At 43.5% G+C, this 16,344-nt stretch overlaps 1 protein-coding gene across 1 annotated transcript in view; it reads left to right on the plus strand.

Annotated features, from left to right (window-relative positions):
• Positions 1–554: 554 nt before the first annotated feature.
• Positions 555–16,344, plus strand: part of MAP3K15 (mitogen-activated protein kinase kinase kinase 15) — a 78,415-nt gene continuing 62,625 nt past the window's right edge. The window contains 1 exon segment of the mRNA XM_085211183.1: positions 555–1,251. Within this exon segment, the coding sequence (XP_085067309.1) occupies positions 933–1,251 (319 nt within the window). The 5' untranslated portion in view covers positions 555–932.

Below are 16,344 nucleotides of genomic sequence, written 5' to 3' on the forward strand. Positions count from 1 at the left end.
CGGCAGGTTGAGAGAGGTGATCCTCTGCCTCTACTCTGCCCTGGTGAGGCCACATCTGCAGTGCTGTGTCCAGTTCTTGGCTCCTTGGTTCAAGAAAGACAGAACTTCTGGAGCAAGACAGGAGGAGGGCTAAAGAGATGATGGGGGCATGAAGCATCTCCTGCTTGAGGAAAGGCTGAGACCTGGGACTGTTCAGCCTGGAGAAGAGAAGGCTGAGAGGGGATCTTATCCGTACTTATAAATACTTACAGGGAAGTTGTCAAGTGGATGGGGCCAGGTTCTTTTCACTGGTGCCATGAAGCTGGATCGTGAATCCACGATCATGGGAGATTTTAAAGAAATAGGAGGAACTGAAGAATGCTTTGTTTCTCAGGCTTTTGGCATAGCTGGTCTATCTACGGTCAAGATCATTTAAATGATAAGTGGAAAGATAAGGTTATTAGGGAAAGGGTGTAATACTGGGCTGAGGGAAGAACAAGCAGCAACAGTGGTCTTTGCTGCTTCGGGAACAGCCCGGAGATTTGGGCTGACAGCAGCAGAAGGACTCCGGCTTTGCATTGCACAGGGCGCTGCTCAACCCCTTCGAACGCAGCCGAGCTGGGCCGCCACTTCAACTAACAGCAGTGACCGCGGGGAGCGGGCGGTGCGCGGAGGCGGATTGGCCCGCGAGGGGCGGGGAAGGAAAGCGAGGCGCGAGGAGCGGTCGCCCCGACGGTGCCACCTCCCCTCATTCCCGCTCTGGTGGCGGCGGGACGCGGTACGCCCAGGACTGCGCTTCCGCCGGCCCACAGGGCTGCCCCGTCCGGGAGGGCGGCGCAGAGCTCGGCCTTCGCCTCGGCGCCCGAGGGTGCCGCCCGGCCGGGAGCGGCCGGAGTTCGCCCTCGGGCTGGCGATGGGGCGCGGCCCCGCCTGAGCACCTGTCGGCAGCCGACATGGAGAGCCCCGGGGGCGGCGCGGCGGCGGAACCCACGCACCCCGGCGCGGAGCCGGAGCCGCCGACCCCCGGCCCGGCCGAGGGCGGCGGGGAGACGGCGGAGGGCGGCCCGGCGGCCCCGCGGCCCCGCTGTCTGCGGGCCGTGTACGTGCTGAACGACCCGCCCAAGGCGGGAGCCGGGGCGCGCAGCCCCGAAGCCGGGGCGAGGCAGTGCCTGTTGCGGGCATGCGAGGCGGAGGGTGCGCAGCTCGGCACGGTCAACTTTGGGGAGTTGGACTTCGGGGAGACGGCGGTGCTGGACGCCTTCTACGACGCGGGTGAGCCGGCGGGGGGCTGCGGGGGGGCTGCTGCGGCTCATCTACAGCGCGCACCGAGCCTCGGGACAGCGGCACTCTCGCTGGTGTAACTTGCTAACAAGCCTTGCCCAGCTCTCGGTCTGGCTGGGAGCTCAGAGCTGGAAGCAGCCACTCCGCTGGTCCTCCAGGTGCCTCCTGCTCCCACTTGTTGCTCTGAATAGCAATGCAGCCAGCAGGAGAGAGCGATCTGTATTGAGCTCTGGTGAGTGCCGTGTTAGCTTTTGCACCCCTCAATACAAGAAAGACATTGAGGCCCTGGAGCGTGTCCAGAGAAGGGCAACGAAGCTGTGAGGGGTCTGGAGCATATGGGGAGCAGCTGAGGGAACTGGGATTGTTCAGTCTGGAGAAGAGGAGGCTCAGGGGAGACCTTTTTGCTCGCTATAACTACCTTATAGTTATAAGGGAGGTTGTGGTGAGGTGGGAGTCAGCCTCCCAAGTAACAGCAATAGAATGAGAGGGAATGGCCTCAAGTTGTGCTGTGGGGGTTCAGGTTGGGTATTAGGAAACATCGCTTCCCAAAAGGAGTGGTGAGGCAGTGGCACAGGCTGCCCAGGGAGGTGGTGGAGTCACCACCCCTGGAGGTGTTTGAGAACCGTGTGAATGTGGCACTGAGGGATGTGGTCAGCGGGCATGGTGTGATGGGTTGGTGATTGGACAAGGTAATCTTAGTGTTTTGTTCCAACCTTAATGATTCTGTGATTCTAAGGAAGTATAGAAGCACACCCTAAAGAAGTCGACCTGTTGGTGTTGCTTGCTCTCCAGGCTCCAGCTGATTACAGGTCTCTGTTGGTTCAAAAGGATCCTGCTCTCTCTTCTCCAGCCAAACCACTTGAATGGTTGGGCAGCATGAGAAAGAGTCATATCCTTCTGAGCAAGCAGAGAGAGGAAGTCGCTAAGTCAATAGATATTATTTAAAGTAATTAAAATTAGCACATGCACAACTTCCAGACTGATTTTTCTCATAACGTTATGGGCAGACTTCAGGAAACTAGGGGAATCCAATGACCCTGATGAGGAAAGTACCTTGAAGTCCACATTTATGTCATCTTGCTCAAGAATATGCTTTGTTTTGCTCTTGGGTCAAGTTAAGGGAGACTTTTTAAGACTTTGTTCTCATTTTAAATGCTCATATGATGAGTCCATTTCATGCTTCAGTAAGTCATCCACATTGAGAAACAACACATCTTTTTGGCTGCTTACTAACTTCTCAGATGGGATTCTGTTACGACTCTCTTAGCAGGGTTGAAAAGAGTTCTCTATTCATAACAGATGCACTCTCTGTGTTTCTTAGGACACAAACACAAGCAGCGCCTTCTTTGTATCTCCCCTGTATTTCCTTGTGTTCTCCTCCTGAAGGGAAGTATGATACCATACTGTTGGCCTCATCAATGCCAAATTTTTTCTGACAGTCATATTTATGTATAGGCACATACTTCCTCTGCACTGCACTGAGAGCTTATTTTGAGACAGTTATTCATTTTCTTAAGTTCCTGCATTATTAAAAAGGTGTCTCTTGCCTGGGATTGTGCCTAACTTTGCCAACTTCTTGGGTATTCAGGGCATCTTGGAGAACTGAGATTGCTTTATGCATGATTAATGTAACTTTGTAATACTGAACTGCCTTACCACTGGATACCACTGTGACATTGTTATCTCTGCACTTACTTGGCAAATGTTTTACATCACTTTTCTATTTAATTTTTTCATCTATTAAAAATTAATTAAATAGATCTAAAGTGAGAACTGTTCCAAAGGAGACTGTTCAAAACAGGCCCTGCATTCATACCTTTTCAGTAGCGATGTTTTAAGACCAGTCAGGGGGACAACTCTGTAATCGATGCCCTAATTTAGCAAACTTTTAGGTCAAGGCATCTTGTCATATTGTTAGCTGTATTAAGAGAAACCCGTAGCATGAGTCACTGTTCTCAGCCAGCCCTGCAAGCTGTCCAAAAGCAGAGGGGTTTATTTGCCCCCATGTACTTTTTTGGAAAACCATGCAGAATGTTACGGGTATGTTAGCATTTATTCGCTGTCAAGAATCCCAGATTAACTGCCACCAACTACAGTGTAACCCTAAAAATGCAGGCATCCTTAAATAAAAACGAATACATTTTTGAGTATGTATCGGCTATTATCCAAAAGTGCTGAAGCTGGTAATTGTTTGTCTACTCATAACATTCTCATTCAGCTATCCCACCATTTCTTTAGTCTCTGAAAAATCAGTCATTTTTAATTTCTCTTTTTTCATATATATGATTTATTGCTGTCATATTCATTTTGTAGAATGTGTGTTGGATTGGGGCTGTTGGCATCTATTCAGTTCTTAACAAAGACCATTATAAATGTCGTTGTGGTTAACTTTGTGTTCAGAAATTGTGTGTTTATTAAAAACAAAGTGCAGAGAGATGTTATGCCATTGTGGTACTGATGGGATGTAGTGCAGTGCATGTTTACTTTCTGTACGTCATGGGCAGAACTTGAAGAAGCGGTTCCTATTGCTCTGTTATGATAGTTGGGCTTTTCTGAAAGTTGCTTCCTTGCCTTTTGGTTTGGTGGCTGGAATCCTGAACGTATCTACTGACACTTAATGACTGAGCATGATGTCTTCACATTCTGAATGGTATCAGTAGGATCTTTCATTGAAGCTCTATCTGCTACCCTGCTTTTACCACTCTGCCTGAAGTTGTGGCCATTTACTTTAGTCAGAAGACACCTTCCTGAAGCGAGATGATGTATTTTATTTAGTATGAATCTATGATACCATGATGATTGGAGTTGGTGCCTTTTTGAGGACAAAACCAGAAATCTTTAAGGATGGAGTGCAAATAGAAAGAACAACAGGAAGCTCTTTTTCCTGTCTGCAGGCAGAATTTCTGGTAGATGATTTCTCAGTAGGCCACTGAGTGCTCAAAAGCACTTATATTCTATAATGAGAGTATGATGTCCTTCTTTTCTTCTTGAGCATACTCATTACTGACTTCCCACCATTTGAAATCTTATCATGAAGAGAAGTGTGATTTATGCCTTAGGTATGTTATTGCAGACCAGCAGGTAATGCAGAATGACTCTCATCTTCAGAAATCACCAAACTTTCTATGGTGCTTTGATAAAAGGGAACTCATAAGTTCTACAGCCCCTGTGAGAGCAAACTTATGATAAATGGTGAAATTAGGGCTTGTTAACAAGATGAGGAGCTCTCTTTGCTTAGATTGCTCTAGAAACAAGCAATCAACAAAGTAATTTATCTGATACAGAAGCGAGTGGTGGTGTCTATGGAACAAAGAAGCAATCAGGGGGAAGCTTGGAATATTTCTTGGATTGTTTGGCTACGATGTTTTGAGATGATGGCAGTCATTGAAGTCAGCAGCATGAAAGTCGACTGAAAGGAAGACAGACCAGGCAGAGACTGAACTACTAAGGAATAAAGCCAGAATTTGCCTGAGAAAAAGGTTACTCCTGCAACAATCCAGGAAGCAGTATGTCAGATAGTTTATCGGTGTAATGGAATATTTTCAAGTCCATTTCTGTTGTTTTGCTACATATGAACTTTTCTTAGCAGCATCCTGCATGGTAAGGCAGCCCCAAATGCATTGTTGGATATCCTGACACCTGTCCAGCAGCCTCTCTTCTCTCAGAGCCAGCGTTAGACTGGAGAGGGCTTCCAGACAGATCCTGAAAGGTGGGTCCTCCTTACACTCTATCATAGTTGAACCACTCTTAATGTTACCCTCATTTCTTGTCCCTGAAACTATTTTTCTTCAAGCCATGAAAGGGAAAGGCAGCTTGTCTGTTCTGGGTCCTGATTTTCTGACTGGCAATGACTAAAGCCACATTGTCACCCATAGCCAGCTACTGCCCTGAAGCCCTCTCCCCTCTGAAGGCTGGCATCCTCACTGCAGAATTGGCAGGAATGCTTCAACACCTACCACCTCTGACCTTGCCAGTCGGAGGCAAGGATGTCAGGATAAAGTAAATATTTATCTTCAAGCTAATACACAGTGTCGTAACCAGTGTCGCTGAACTGGAGGCACATGTTTGCCTTGCTGACTCTGCTGCAGGAATTGTGATCTCTAAAAGGAAGGTGAGGATGACAGCTGAGGGCAATAACCTTAAATAAATGTCAACAAATCTTGCTGCTGCAGTTTATCTTTGCTCTTTGGTGTGACAGTGAGTAGTGGGAAGGGATTAAAGGTTGTCTGTCTGTCTGATGCTTACTTCAGAAGGCAGAGGTAGCATGAAATACTTAGTATTTCTCTTTTCATTTCTTCTGCAACTGGCCAGGTAGCTGAGGGTGTATTTTCTTTTTAAATCTGAGGAGATATGTGCACGGTGTGAAATGGAAATGTGAAGAGAAGCAGTAAAACCATCTTCAGAGCAGGAAGGTGGTAGCCAAGAGGCTGGGGCAGACTGGGTTGGGTGTTGTGCTGCTTTAATACAACAGCAGAGCTGTCAAGACCTGACCTTTTATCTCTGTGTGATACTGCATATGCAGAACAACTCTGGGAGACTTCAGCCAAGCACTTAATTGTGCCACCAAAGTAAAATATTTTGCCAGCAAGACTGTAATATAGTAGCATTACAGCCCTTTTATATCCAAGAAGGTGAGGTTAATTTTAAATGACAGTAGCAAGCTTGATGCAGTCCATCAAGTGTTTATGTTATTGCATTCTGATACGTCCTAGGTGCTATGATGCAACATTTACATTCAAAATGTGTATTTTGCTTTAATGATATTGGGCTCAACTTCTAGTATGAAATCATCTTACAGGAGTGCTTACTTGCATTCAGAGATTTGTATCCTTCACTCAACATTATTTTCACTGTCAACAGTGAAACATAGCTATATATCAGCGTTATTGCTCTTTCAACATGTAGCTTGAAAGGCTTCACTTTGCTTCAGCTTGCCTATAGGATTATGAAATAACTCTCTTGATGTCAGCTGGACAATATTAGAAACACGTAAGCAAGTAACCATAAGTAGATTGTGTTGAGTTCATTCATGTTCCTGTGCTGTAAATATCTGCAGGGTGGATGTCAGGTGGCTGGGGGCCAGGCTCTGTTCAGCAATGCTCAGTGACAGAAGAAGGGGCTTTGGGTACAAACTGGAACATAGGATGTTCCATATGAGCATAAGGCATGTGAAGGCAACAGAGCCTTGGAGCAGACTACCCAGAGAATATCTGGAGATATTCAGAACCTGTCTGGATGCTTTCCTGTGTATCCTGCTGTAAGGAACCTGCTTCAGCAGGAGGTTGGACTCGATGATTCCTTGGGACTGGTGCTCTTTAATATCTTTATCAATGACATTGATGACGGCATTGAGTGCACCCTCAGCAAGTTTGCTGATGACACCAAGCTGAGTGGTGCGGTTGACACAGTCAACCACAGGAAGGAAGGGATGCCATTCAGAGGGACCTCAACAGGCTTGAAAGGTGGGCCCAGGTGAACCTAATGAGGTTTGACACAGCAAAGCACAAGGTTTTGCACTTGGGCCAGAGAAATCCCAGGCATCCATACAGACTGGAAGGAGCGGTCCTTGAGAGCAGCCCTGCAGAGAAGGACATGGGGATCCTGGTGGATGAATAACTTAACATGAGCCAGCAGTGTGCTCTTGCAGCTCGAAAGCAAATGGTATCCTGGGCTCCATCAGAACAGGAGTGGCCAGCAGGGACAGGGAGGTGATTGTTCTCTACTCTGCTCTTGTGAGGCCCCATCTGGAGTACTGTGTCTAGGTCTGGAGCCCCCAATATAAGAAAGATAGAGAGCTGTTGGAGAGAGTCCAGAGATGATCAGGGGACTGGAGCACCTCCCCTACAAAGACTGGCTGAGGAAGCTGGGCTTGTTCAGCCTGGAGAAAAGAAGGCTGCGGGGTGACCTCATTGCAGCCCTTCAGTATCTAAAGAGGAGGGGAATAGACTCTTAGAAAGGGTAGACAACAGCAGGACAAGGGGAAATAGTTTTAAGTTGAAGGAGGAAAGATTTAGGTTGGATGTCAGGGGGAAGTTATTTACGGAGAGAGTGGTGAGATGCTGGAACAGGCTGCCCAGAGAGGTTGTGGATGCCCTGTCCCTGGAGGTGTTCAAGGTCAGGTTGGATGGGGCCCTGGGCAGCCTGGTCTAGTATTAAATGGGGAGATTGGTGGTCCTGAATGTGGCAGGGGAGTTGGAGATTCATGATCCTTGAGGTCCCTTCCAACCTATGCCGTTCTGTGATTCTGTGATGATCTTCAGCAATCTATTCCAACCTCACCTATGCTCTGTGTGTTCTGTCATGTCATACTTTCATTACCTACTTTTATTTTATTTATAGTTATATCTCACTTCCATTTTATCATTTTACACATGGTTATTGCATTACACATGGTTATTAACCAAATCACAGGTATTTATGTATCCCTAGTTAAAAAGTAATCGATGTTCCTGTTTTGCAGATGTAGAAGTTTGAGGTAAGGCTCTTCTAATGAGTTGGTGCAGAACTGGGGCAAGAACTCCAGATTTTGGGGGTTCTTTTGCACTCTGCTCCAGCAGTGGCCCCTAGTTCTAACTCACTGGCTGTCTGTGCTGGCTGCAAATCCACATCTACCTAACCTGTGGGGCATGCTGCTGCTCTGGCACAGGCAAAGGAGCAGCCCTAGCACTGTCTGCTTGGGCTGCTGCCTCCTTTCATGCTCCAGTGATCTTACATGGCTGGAATTAGGCAGTCAGGTGTATAGGGTCACTTCTTTAGGAGGACTTCAAGTTGGTGTACAGCTTGCTGGTGAAACTTGTGAACATGGTAGGCTCTTTCCCTCATGCTTCAGTGTGTGAAGTTGCTTTAGCCTCATGCTACCTTTGAACTGCAGTGTGTGTGCTTGAGACTGAGCCAAGAGGGAGCACAGCTGTTGTTTTATCCTGCTTCCAAGCACAGGCTTGCTGTAAACAGCATAGCTCTAGTCTCTGCTGAGGTCAGTGTGGTTCAGCTGGCAGCTTCTGGTGAGCCAAATATGTACGATTCCACCTAGCCTGTTGTCTTTCAGAGATGCTGCAACTAGCTTCACTTTTTCCTTGGAGGTTGGGGTGACTATGGAGGTGTGCCAGGAGCTAAAGCTGCATTGCTGTGGTCTGAGGAGACAGCATGAATTCTGACCCTTAAAATTATGGATCACTGTACCATAATAAACTATGCTTGCTTTTCTACCGTTCAGAATAAGTTAGCCTCACAGAAGTAAATCGTTCTGCTGTAGTGTTAATGCTGAAACTTTTCATTGGTACAAAACCCAGTGCTCTCCCTGCTCCATGGCTCAAGCCGCAAGACTACAGATTCTTACAGTTACTTGCTGTTGACTTTTCCTGCCAGTTTGAAGTTTTAAACTAATTTTCAGAGTGAGTAATACAAATATTAGTGAGGTTTTTTTTGTTTGTTTGGCTTTGGCTTTTTTTCTGCCGAGTCTTGATCTGTGATCTCTACTCTGCTACACCGTGATAACTGTGACAAAGCAATCCTAAGAGGAATTGGCATGAACTTGGGGTAAAGCAGTCTGCCTTAGCACTGCAACGAAACACTCATCAAGTCTACAGAAGGGGACAATACACACTAAGTTCAGAAATCTTTAAAAGATCTTTAAAAGGGGAAATTTACTTAGTAGAAAAACTTGCATGTGAAAATGCTGACCTTCATAGTATCTGCAGCCTTTTTTTTTTTTCCCAGTAGTTTTTATTTTTATTTACTCATCATGCCCACATCTGTAGAAACTGATGTCCTTCTACAACATACAAAGAAAAGCGTGCTTTTGCAAGAAGTGCCAGAGACTTCATGAAATCTACTTGGCTGATTTGAATTAAGAAATTTGATAGCAGATTCAGATGTGTGATAAACAGAACAGTCTAACAAATCATCATCAAAATGCAGTTAAGAATAGTTGGACAATTGAATTTACAATGAAAAAGCCATTGTCTTGGGTTTTTATTAAATTCTTGGTACTTTTCTTCTGTTAAGCAGAGATATCGTCAACATACACGCTGGGCTTCATCTTATGACAATTTACGTATATGTATATTTTGAGATGAGCCATCCTACAGTCTAATAAAAGATGGAGAACACATTTAAAGGCTTGTTATAAAACCTCTGTTTTATGTAACTGTGTCTGAACTGCAGCATGGAAGTACTAATATTCCTCTGATAGAGATCCTGTGATAACTAGCTTGGAGTTACATTATTTATTTATGTTTATATGTTTTATATGTATATATCTTTTAGTTATGCTCTATTTTGAAACGGAAATTTTGTATGGGTGTGCTGTGTTAATGAACGGCAGTGTTCATGCATGTTCCCCATTTGCAAGTTGGAAGTAATAACTTATACTGTATTTATAGGATAGTTAAAGTACATAATGTTGGTAATCGGCTTTGGAAATGAGGCCTTCTACTGAAATCCTAGATTTTACTGATCAGTACCTGGAAATAGAGCTTTCTAATTTTTTAATGGGCATTGCACATTTCTGAAATTACAATATTCAGTGGTGGATAAGGATTTTTACAGTAATGCATGCAGCATTTAGGCAGGCACATAAAGCTTGTGCTGTTTACAGGCAAGGTAAAAATAGCAGATTGGATCCACATCTGCCTAACATCCAGAATACTGAATCAAGAACTCTGTCTGTACATGAGTGGAAGCTTTTTGGCTCACAGAGAATGCTGTGGTTTTATGTAAACTTTATTTGCATTTCCACTTTAACAATGCTGACTGTTTTCAATTAACAATTTATTCATGAATATTGTACTTCCATGTGGGCCCTAAATGAAAGTCTGACGTTTTATAAAGAGGAAATCTGTGATATAGTTATGAGACTGATGCCACAATTTGGTGTGGACAAGTACAGATCTCTAGTGATGGAGATGTTTCTTGATCTTTGTTTTTAAATAAATGATTTGGAAGAAAATAAGATTTAGAGCAGGTAAGTCTCATTTATCTTTGTATGTTAAATTTTTCATTCTTAAAAAAATTGACTTTACACAGACCTATAAACTTTGGTGTATCAAAATATTTCTATTTCTTTCCATGGTAGAGCCTTGTATTTTGATCAGTCTTATCTCTAACATTTCTTTGGACAGAAGATAAAATGCAGCATAATTTTGTTTTTTCAAATGTTTTTGATATATGTCGTTGGCCAGTGTGTGATGTGCTCGGGATGTGCAGATTGAGCAAGTATGTGCTGCTTCCCATCTAAGATATTCAACCTTAAATGATGAGTGACTGAAGTCATTTAGGTTGGATAAGTACTCAAAGATCTGGAGCTTATTTGAACCTCTTTGGCCTTGCTGTTGAGAAGGAAGAGAAAGCCTTTCTTGTTGAATTTCGTACTCTTCCTAATTGCACTTAGGTCAGGCAATCCCATAAAGAATTTTTTTTTTTTTTTTTTTTAAGTTGTACTTCAATTCCTTTCATTACCTCTCATGACCCCATTGCCTCTCATGACTCAGTGTAGGAAGTGCCAAGGTGAATGAGAAGTTACATCAAGTTCAACTTTCTTATTTTCCCTCCATACTACAGGCAAGGTTCAAATTAGATTCAGGGCTGGGTGCCTTTTTCTGTATGCTCTCTCAACTGGCAAGCTCAGCTCTAGTAAATATTGCAGTGGAAACAATCTCATGTGATGCTTGGCACACAGCTAGTGCTAGCATGAAATGCCTGTTTTTAATTTATTCCACTGTTTCTCTCTGCTAAACAAGGTAGCAAAATGGCTGACTGTGCAGAAGTAGTCGGCTCCTTGACTTGCTAGGGAAATTTGGGAAATAATGTTATCCTCACCTTACGCACTGAGGTTAGGGCACCACAATGTAAGGATATAGAGAGCATCCAAAGGAGGGCTATAAAGATGGTGAAGGGTCCAGAATGAGACACATGAGCAGCTGAGGCCCCTGTGTTTGCTCAGCGCGGAGCAGAGGAGCTGAGGGGAAGCCCGATGGTGCCTGCAGCTCCTCACAGGGAGCGGAGGGGCAGCGCTGAGCTCTGCTCTGTGTGACAGCGACAGGGCCCGAAGGAACAGCATGGAGCTGTGTCAGGGGAGGGGCAGCTGGGGGTCAGGGAAAGGGGCTGCACCACAGGGCGGTGGGCACGGCCCCGAGTGCCGGAGTTCAACACTGTCTGTCAGACATGGGGTTTGATTTTGGGTGGTGCTGTGTGGAGCCACCGGTTGGACTCCATGATACTTGTGAGTCCCTTTCAACTTGAGGCATTCCGTGGGCCTGTGAAAAGTATGTACAATATGAGATCTGCTCCTTATGGCTGTCTAGCACCTATCTCAAAGCTTTTAATACACTAAGACTATGTAAGCAGGGAAAAACTGAGTTGGTTTCTTTCTCAGGTAATCTGTGGTGGATAAATATTTTTGTAGTGTTCTGGATATGTTGATTTGAAATCCTTCATCAGTCACTGCTCATGGCTTTGGGAAAAGTGAGAAATAAGTGACTTCTGGAAGTTTCATTTGCTTAATGTCTGTGAATAACAAGAAGGGAAACAGATACATGTTCTTTAAGTACACTTTGACAATTTTTGAATCCTGCTTCGTTAGTGTACATTTCGATATCAAGGTTGAACAAGCATGTGGGAAGTGTAAATAGCTGTCTGTTTCAAATTAGGATTCAGGCATATTGATTGCTTTGGAGATGATTAGCTGCTTTGCAGATGGACAACTACAGTTGTTAAATCCAAAACTTTGAGCTGTAACTTGTGCCTAGGCTAAGCTGAATGGTAGAAGGGAATGTTTGAGGCAAAATATAGGGAATTTTCTTCTCAAGAGGCACCGGGTTTGCTACAAGCTACCTTCAAAATGAGGGCTCTGTTTTTCAGTTTTTCTGTTTCAGTGGGGCATTTCGAGATTTTTTTTTTTCCCCCTCCATTTCAGAATACTAATAACTGTATGGCTGCTGAGTCCATCTCTGAGACTTGACTTTGTTGCTTTAGGCTAGCATCACTCAGCAGCTGTGGAGTACAGAGAAACAGGAATGGGATTTGGTTGTGCGGGGAAGCATTCAACTGCTCAAGCCCTGATACTGCCCTGTCTCTTCCTGCAACCCTATCAGCCTCCATCATGGTGTGCTTGCTGATCTTCTGCAGCTACTGAGGAAGGAGTGAAGTGCTTTTCTTCACTGCTGCTGTGATGGCACTAAGGCAGAATTTATCAATTTGTATTTAAGTTTCAAATCAGAAATATCTTAACTCTAAGGGGAAGATGAAATGAAAAGGGAGGAAAAGTAAAGACTGTGGGTCTTGTGAAAGAGCTAAGGGTGACAGGTAGGCATAAGCATTCATCTGCTTGGGCTGTTAAATTGCTCAAAAGCTAAGATCCAAGTGATGAGGTCTCTCCCTCAGTTTCGAACGCAGGAGCCTGAAGGAAATTGTGTAAATAGTAATCTCTTGTGCACCTCAGAATGTTCATTTATTGGCAGCATGAAGACCTTGTCAGTACTCACTTGGTTTGATTATGGCTGGTAACTAAAGATCTGTGGCTCAGAGTGGGTGAACTTTTGCAGCCCTTCCTCAAGGAAGGATGACCTTCTGTACTGTAAATTTTCCAGTGAATGCGTGCACACGCTTTTTATTTTAACTGTGATTTCTTACACCACTGTGTTACCTGCCTCAAACTTGAGGCCGTGTTGTTCTTAAAACATCAGAAACTACAGTATGAAATCATACAATGGCTTGGGTTGGAAAGGACCCCAAGGATCATCAAGTTCCAACCCCCCTGCCACCAACCTCCAGATCTGGTATTCGACCAGATTGTCCAGGGCCCCATCCAACCTGGTCTTGGACTCCTTCAGGGGTGGAGCATCCACAACCTCTCTGAATAAAACACAGACTAGTAAAACTAGTTTTAGAGTGAATGCCATTGGCTTTCAAGGAAATGTAATGCTTAAATTTGTCTTGAAAAGTAATGTTTAGTGAGGATTCAATGAGTGTAAACTTCATCCACAGGCCAGGAATATGCAATTTCTGGAAAATTCAAGCAAGAGTTTGGTGTTCAGAGAAATCTTAGCTATGGGTCTAATTTGTGACAGTCTTTCTGTTCCTCCTTCGGAGGCAGAGTAACTGCAGGTCTAGTGCTGATGATGAAGAACTGTAGTTTTCCTCCAGTGGCCAGTTCACTGATTAGCTGGTGGGAACATCTGCAGTGAAATACCTGCTGAGTTTATATAATTTTTAATTGAAATGCATTAAAAGTTGAATGTGGTACTTCAGAGAAGGACTGCTTGGCTCTATGGAACAACCTCATAGCACAAAGCACCTTACATGCCATTATCTCTGACTCCCTTCACAGCTAGTGGAGGGAAATGTGCGCTTTTGAGCTACAGTTCTTTTCATATAATCATGGAATCCTTAGAGTTGGAAGGGATCTCTGAAGACCGTCTAGTCCAGCTGCCCTGCAATGAACAGGGACACCACAGCTACATCAGGTTGCCCAGGGTCTTATCTAGCCTGGCCTTGAAAGTCTCCAGGAACAGGGCACCACCACATCTCTGGGCACTGGTTCCAGTGCTTCACTAGCATTACTGTAAAGGACTTTTTCTTTATATTTAACCCCAATATACCCTCTTTGAGCTTGAAACCATTTCCCTTTTTCTATCACCACAGACCCTGCTAAAGAGTCTGTTCCCTTCTTACCTTTAGCTCCCCTTTACATACTGAAAGACTGCTGTCAGATCACCTAAAGAGGAGCCACAGGAAGGAAGGGGACAGACTTAGGTAGACTTCTGATGGATCAGACAAATGGTATTCTAAAAGTGCTTTATCTCTCTGCATTGACAATGAAGGGAGTGAAGATGACCTCGTGTGAGACCAAACACCTGTCTTGTGACTGAATCTCAGTTTTGGAATAAATAACATTAATTGAGACTAGCATGAGTATGTCCAGGCAGCCTGACTATTCAGACTCTGTTTTGGTACACAGGAGCACTAAGCCTTCTTAATTTGGCATGGGAGGATGCTTAGTACTGCCAAAAGAACAAGTTCCCCAACATAATCTCATAAATGACTGGATTGTTTTTAATTAAATTGTTTATAAGAAAAAAAAACAGAAACACACACAAGCACACAACCTCAAGCAAATTGGCAAAGTTGGGAAAAAAAATAGGACTGAGAACAAAGCTTTGTTATGGAAAACAGTGAGCAATTTCTAAGCTTAGGCATACACTGTTTAGAGTAAATTACATATTTTCTAACTTTTGCAGTTCAATAATGCAAGAAAATTTTGTCTAGGATTAGTTCTTTTCATGCAGTTAACATTTTAGGAAAAGAAGAAAAATAAATTTTTCTACCCCTTCTTAGTGACAGGTTCTTTTCAGGTGTTTTGCTATTTCTAGTCAGGCAATGTTTTCATATTCATGCTTGTGCAGAGCTTTATAAGTGCATTCTACTTTTGGATTTGCCATGTGTTCTATTAACTATATTAATTTTCTTTGTGCACCAGTTCTTGAAGTTGCTCAGTTGTATTCTGTCTGGCAGTTTGAGAAACACTTTTGGAAGATCAGTTAAATATAAGCACAGACATTCTTCGGGCACAAGTTTTGCTTTTCTGGATCAGTAGAACTGCTTTCCTATTTTAGAATAGTGCTTTGCCTTCTTTGAAACATACAGTTTTACTGTGAATTTAGTTATATTTAGGAAACATCTAATAATGTTTCATAAAGCTTTTGCTTTTCATTTCCAAGGACTTTGGAAGAACCTTTCCTTCCATTTAACAACAAACAAAATCCTTAATATGCTACTGAGGGATTGCAAGATTGAGGTGATGTATCTAATTAATAAGGAAGCCCCAGGACATAAAAGTAAATGAGCATTTATTTTTTATATCAATCCCTAGAACTGGCAGTATTACTTACCTGCTGTAGTTTGTTCTGCTGCTTTTAACTGAATTGTAGTTTCTTGTGTGTGTTTTAATTTTTGTGGTGAATGAGTTCTTTTGACAATAAGGAGTATGTATCAGTTATAAATATCATGAATACTTCATCATGGTTTAGAAAAATTAATAGTTTTAAATACTTGTTTCTCCTGAATTGCAGTAAACACCACTGGAACACTAAAAATATGCTCTATTTCTATTTTTAATGTGTGTCCTCTGTACCAGAGGACAGATGAAAGAGGCGGTATCTGAGTACTGCTGTAAAGTAACACCACAGTGCTGACATGATTAGTGGCTGTAATGTTTGGGTCTGAATGTAACCCTGTTCTGGATCACTCTGGATGAAAAGGGTGCTTGTGCAGAAAGCTCGAGATGGATGTTGGCCCTTTAATCTGTCCATGCTGCATTTTGGGTGGTTGTCTGGTGTTCACTGTATCCCAAGGGATGGTTTTGCTGAGTGAGAATTAGTAGTGCTGAGGCTATTTGAATTCCAAAGCATAACAGGTTGCAGGTGAGAAATGAACTCAAGAACAAGAAATTTCTGGTTGTGACTAAGCAAGATATCTAAAATAAATACAGTTTTTGTGTTTTCTGCTTATGTTAACCTGCTTTCAGGCATTGCGAGTGTGTCGTGCTGGTTGATTTCATTACCAGTTTCCCTCCAACTACATGTGCCACTATTTCTTCCAAGCTGACTGCTGCTGACTTCTACTCTGAACTTCAACTGTTACCACCTACAATCTGGCTATCCAAAAAGTCAGCATTAATTCTTGATTGACACTTGTCTGTGAGGAAGGAAGCTGAACCTAAATTTGGAAAGAGAAGCCTGGAAAGCGTTTTGTTGAATTGGCTTTTCTGACACAGAGATGGCAGTAGAGGATGAAGCGTGATCAACTTGTTTCTGTTCATAAATCCTGCTTTGTTAAGCAGGTACTTGTGCTGTAGTATTAATTTTATGTATCTCACAGATCTTATAAGTATGGAAATTCTTCTCTCTTTGTAACCATTCTATATATGTCCTTGTATTTCAGGATCCTTTATTTGTGTTTCAAGAACTGTAGATGAAAGATTTTAGCATCGATTGCAAGCGAAGCATAAGAACTGAAACAAAAGTATTTGTGAATCACTAATTGATTTACAAAGCTCACTACACTAAGAAAAGAGATGTAGCCCTGAAA

Source organism: Meleagris gallopavo, chromosome 1 (genome assembly GCF_905368555.1).
Source record: "Meleagris gallopavo chromosome 1, MGAL_WU_HG_1.1, whole genome shotgun sequence".
In the NCBI taxonomy this organism is placed as follows: domain Eukaryota; kingdom Metazoa; phylum Chordata; class Aves; order Galliformes; family Phasianidae; genus Meleagris; species Meleagris gallopavo.